At 38.1% G+C, this 4,517-nt stretch overlaps 1 protein-coding gene across 3 annotated transcripts in view; it reads right to left on the bottom strand.

Annotated features, from left to right (window-relative positions):
- Positions 1 to 4,252, bottom strand: part of FASTKD1 (FAST kinase domains 1) — a 47,501-nt gene extending 43,249 nt beyond the window's left edge. The window contains exons 1-2 of one of the 3 annotated variants that reach the window (XM_014589790.2): positions 3,622 to 4,252; positions 1,593 to 1,944 (exon numbers count right to left, since the gene is read on the bottom strand). In XM_014589790.2, the coding sequence (XP_014445276.1) occupies positions 1,593 to 1,927 (335 nt within the window). In that variant the 5' untranslated portion in view covers positions 1,928 to 1,944; positions 3,622 to 4,252. Of the gene's footprint in view, positions 1 to 1,592; positions 1,945 to 3,621 lie in introns of those variants that run through there. The other 2 variants (XM_006153558.3, XM_027773841.1) reach the window with 2 other exon arrangements.
- Positions 4,253 to 4,517: the final 265 nt, after the last annotated feature.

The raw sequence follows: 4,517 nt of genomic DNA, 5'->3' as shown, positions 1-4,517 counted from the left end.
ATTAAAAAAAAAAAAATTCAGAGAAAAAAATACTAAAACTGTTATCAAAATTTAAAGAAAAAACTGTGTATTTGATGACAACAGTAAGTTATATAGCCCCAGCTAGGTACGATTTTATAGTGTGTTCATTCTACTCACTGAGGTTTATGCCTAAAGTCAGACATGGGTTCTTGTGTATGTATATATCAGCTGTGCTTGCTATTGCAAATATTTAGACAAATTAAGTTCATTAGCAAATCAATTAAATGGGGGGAAAGGCATAGAAAGCAATCATGGATACCAGAGACAATGGGAGGAGGGTTGGACAGAGCAGAGGGTTGGGGATAGGGAATCAAGGATGGCAAAAAAGAAAAACCATTACATTAACTGCTGGTCCCTAAACAGACTATTTCTATAAATTGAGGATTTACGTCATGATAATAACTGAGCTAGTAGTTTTCTCAGTGCCATTGTGATATCTTGGTTCCTCAGTGTATATATGATGGGATTCAAAGTTGGGATGAAAACAGTATAAATTAAAATAAAATAAAATAAAAAAGAAAAAAGAAATGTCAACCTTTCACAAAAAAAAAAAAAATTATAATTTATGTGTACTATTTTTCCCTACTATATCTCTTAATCAGAGGACTCAGTTAATCCCCAGGGTTAGATTTTCTTGCAAACATTGTAATAATTTGTTTTCCTAATGTTCAACTTTATTTCTGAGTTTTCCTTTGACATCAAGGAAGCCTTTTCTAAAACATTATACCTGTCAATAAACCACAGAATGTAATTTGTGAAACATGGGTTATCAAATACAAATGAGTCTACAAAATAATTCTATTTCCTCTTCCTGTTTTTGAAAAAGAGGTTTTACTAAGAAACAACCTACTATGCCAATAGAAAACATATCAACCATCAACTTAATTATGGGAACCAAAAATTGTGAACAGGCCAACACAGATAACATTTACTAATTGCTGATTGTTCTTAACCATTAGTCCAATTGTTTATCTATTATATCCTGGCTATCTTTTGCCAACCACATATCTACAAAATTCCCCAATAATCCAGTTTTATATATCCAAAGTTAATCATTTCTACTTTCACAATTGATTATATTCTAAAATTTGAAACAGCATTACTACCAATAGGTATAAAAGAAATCCTCCCAATGTCGGTTTTTTTTTTTTTTTTTTTTTTTTTGTGTGTTTTTTTTTCAGAGCCTTTTGGAAAGATTTTCGCTATAGGGCACGTGCGCTCACCAGACAGAGAGAGACATAGAGACAGAAAGCGAGAAATCACCCCCCAGGAGGGATGGTCATGCCACAATCCCTTCTCCTCCATTCTCCTCTCGGGATCTTGGGCACGCACGCACACGCCCCCAGCATGAGTTTAAGCCACCGGGTCTGGGACACAAACCACGGTCGACTACATGGGAGTCCAGCGACATAGCCATTACGCTAACTGCTGGTTCCCCCTCCCAATGTCTTTAAAATATTAGACTATCAGGAAAGCTATCTGCTGGGAAAGAAAGTGCATTTTTCTCATTTTAAAATTTTAGAAAATTAAGATAGATTCATCTCCATAAGATGTAAAAGTAAATTACTTACTGTTGAGTGATGTATAACACATTTACCAGGGTATCATCATTCATTAATTTTATCTTCTTTATAGTTAAATTATGAAGAGTAAGAAATTGAGGAAAGTCTCTGACACACTGAACATTTTTTAACAAGCTGGTCTTCTGTTTCTGAAGTTGCCAAAGTATATCGAATGCACATCCCACGTGCTTTTCTGAAACTGTGGTTTTATTTCTTTCAATAAGATCAAGTATTTGTTCTTCATCTGTACACTTATTCATCTGGTTAATCAATGGCTCACAATTGAATGGTCGAAATTGAAACAGTCTCCAAGAGAATGGACCAATAGTTCTTAAACGAAGCATATTTGTAACCAATGAGTCTGGAAAAAAATTTACAAATTTTCTTAAAGAAAATCACATGCATCTAGTAATCAGGTGCAGTATGCTGGCATGAAAATAGTTTTTTTTTTTTTTCTTGTTGTATTTTGTTTCCATTGGTTCTAACTCTAAATCCCTCCCAACAGGTGGTTTCTGGAAAAAAATTGGTTTGATATATGTTTATCCTTACATTAACATTATCAAATTAATTCCAAAATCAAAGTTAAAATAGGTTTCTTCTGCATTAACCAGAGACTTTGTTCTTAAAATGAACCAGATAACAGGACTTGATCCAAAACTAAATGTCCAGAAAAAAACAAGCTTATTTCTTCAGCCCAGCTAAAAAATGTTTAAGACTAGGGCCAGCAGATGGCGTAGCAGTTACCTCGTTGTACTCCCACATGGTCAGACATTGTTTAAGTGTCAAACTGGTGGCTTGAAAATCATGCTGGGCATGTGTGCCTGTGTGCCTTCATGTCCAAGATCACAACAGGAGAGTGGAGGAGAGGGTATTGCAGCGTAGCCACCTCCGGTGGTGGTGGTGGTGGGGGGGGAGGGTCATGTCTCACTTTCCCTCTCTTTGTGTCTGTCTCACTCTCTCTGGCTAGTGCACCAGCCCTAAAGCAAAAACCTCTTAAAAAATAAAAAAAATTTAAGACTGACATTTACATAGTTTTCAAATCTGACCATGATAGCTAAATGAACAAAAACAGAAATCAAACCAAAAAAACCCCACACTCAGAAATGTCTTAAATAAAAGAATAAAGTTGTTTGAAATAAATAAACATTATCACCTTTAAGGTTTCTAAAAAGGACTGGCCATTACTCAGAGCCATTACAATTTTTTTTTTTTCCCCACAAGACTGGTCTCTGGTATATTTGCTTTCAGGATAAGTTCTTGCTCTTTTCTCTTGAGTCTCAAAAAATTCAAATAATTTCATCAATGACTTTGAGTTTTAACCAATAAGCGAGATGATTTAAAGCAACAATCAAGAAATATTAAGAAATAAAAAAATTTTTTTCAAGATACACGCTAGAAGAACCAAAGAAGTGATACAAAAACCAAAGACAATTTTTAAAAAGAATAATTAAATATATATCTATATTTACCTATACTATAAATGCTTACATTTATCATCGAAAAGCAATGGTTAGAAAAGCTGTAACACTTCTGCAACAGATTAACAATTTACAGAGAATTTAGTGAAAAAATAAGAATAACAATAAACGATCTCAGCTAACCTTCTACACAGTTGTTACAATTTCCATTTCACAGATACAGAAAACCAGGTCCAAAAAGGTTTTAGAAAACTGCTCTAAAATTTTCCTTATAAGCCAAATGAGGTATAGCGATTGAATGTTTAAAGTAATAATAATAATAAAGTGGAATTTTTTTTAAAAGACAAAAAAATAAAACTGCTCTAGTATCAATAAAGCTAGGACTACAACCCAGTTCTTTTCATCTGAACAGACTCATTGAATCAACTCAACAAGTCAACACGTGGTTACTGTGTAAGTATCCTCAGATCCCTCTCTATGCCTATGCCAAACTGTTCACAAGAAAACAAACAAAAAAAAAAAAAAAAAAGATGCGACAACACTGGCTATTTTGTGATAATCAGTAGACAGCATTCTGACCCAAAGTAATCCGAATCATACACCTACACAAAAAGTCCTACCCACGCCAAGCTATCCTCAAGACATTGTGAATCCACAAGTAAAGCTAAGGCAGTTCAATGATTACAGTACGAAGGAGCCGTGTCCCCCACTTCTGCCCTCATCAGAGTGACCTTGGAGAAGGATGTCTGTGGACGACAACCGAAGACAGGAACCAGTTGTGGAAAAATACGGTGCAGGGTAAACATTGATCCAGCTTGCAAGGGGCAGGTACCCTGTGCGCCGGGCACACAGTGGAGCTGAACAAGTGAGTGGACGCCGTTTGCACCGTCCAGGAGAGGAGTGGGCTCAGCCCTGCCCCGGTCCTCCGTGCTTTAGAAACCCCAAAACGGAGTCCTCCGTTTTTCAGCTGAACCCTGTGTTTGTTCCCCGACCCGAAAACGTGCTGGGTGGAAAAGCGGCCGCCACTTCCGGGCCCTGCATTGCCAGAATCGCTCAGCAACTTTTCTGGAGGATCCGGGGACGGCTAGTTAACGACGGCTCAGAAGTCAATGGTATTCCTGTTCTCCAACAAGGGATGCAACAGGCTCGGCTGTCTCGCTCACCCCTCATACCCCAAGCTGTTTTATGCTTTTCTGGAGAGACATCACCTCCCCTGACACAATCTGTCCCAAGCCCAAGAAAAAACGCCGGGGGAAGGCAATGTGCGCAGCGAACCACGCACTACATATCCCAGGGGCCACGCGGCGCAGAGCGCTGACGCATGGTCTGGGGATTCTGGGCATGGTAGTTCTGGTTACGGAGGCTCTGGGCCAGTGCGGGCGGGCGTCCTGAACTGTCCGAGAAGATCCCTGTCTCTTAGGTCAGTGTTTCTCCACTAAGGTTGTTGCCCCGTCCTGGGAGGACTGATATATACATATGCATCTTTTAAGTTTTACAATAGGTCGTGTGCGCTTGG

The sequence above is a fragment of the Tupaia chinensis genome, unplaced genomic scaffold (genome assembly GCF_000334495.1).
Source record: "Tupaia chinensis unplaced genomic scaffold, TupChi_1.0 Scaffold000381_1, whole genome shotgun sequence".
In the NCBI taxonomy this organism is placed as follows: domain Eukaryota; kingdom Metazoa; phylum Chordata; class Mammalia; order Scandentia; family Tupaiidae; genus Tupaia; species Tupaia belangeri.
This window is presented reverse-complemented; position numbering and strand designations above follow the sequence as displayed.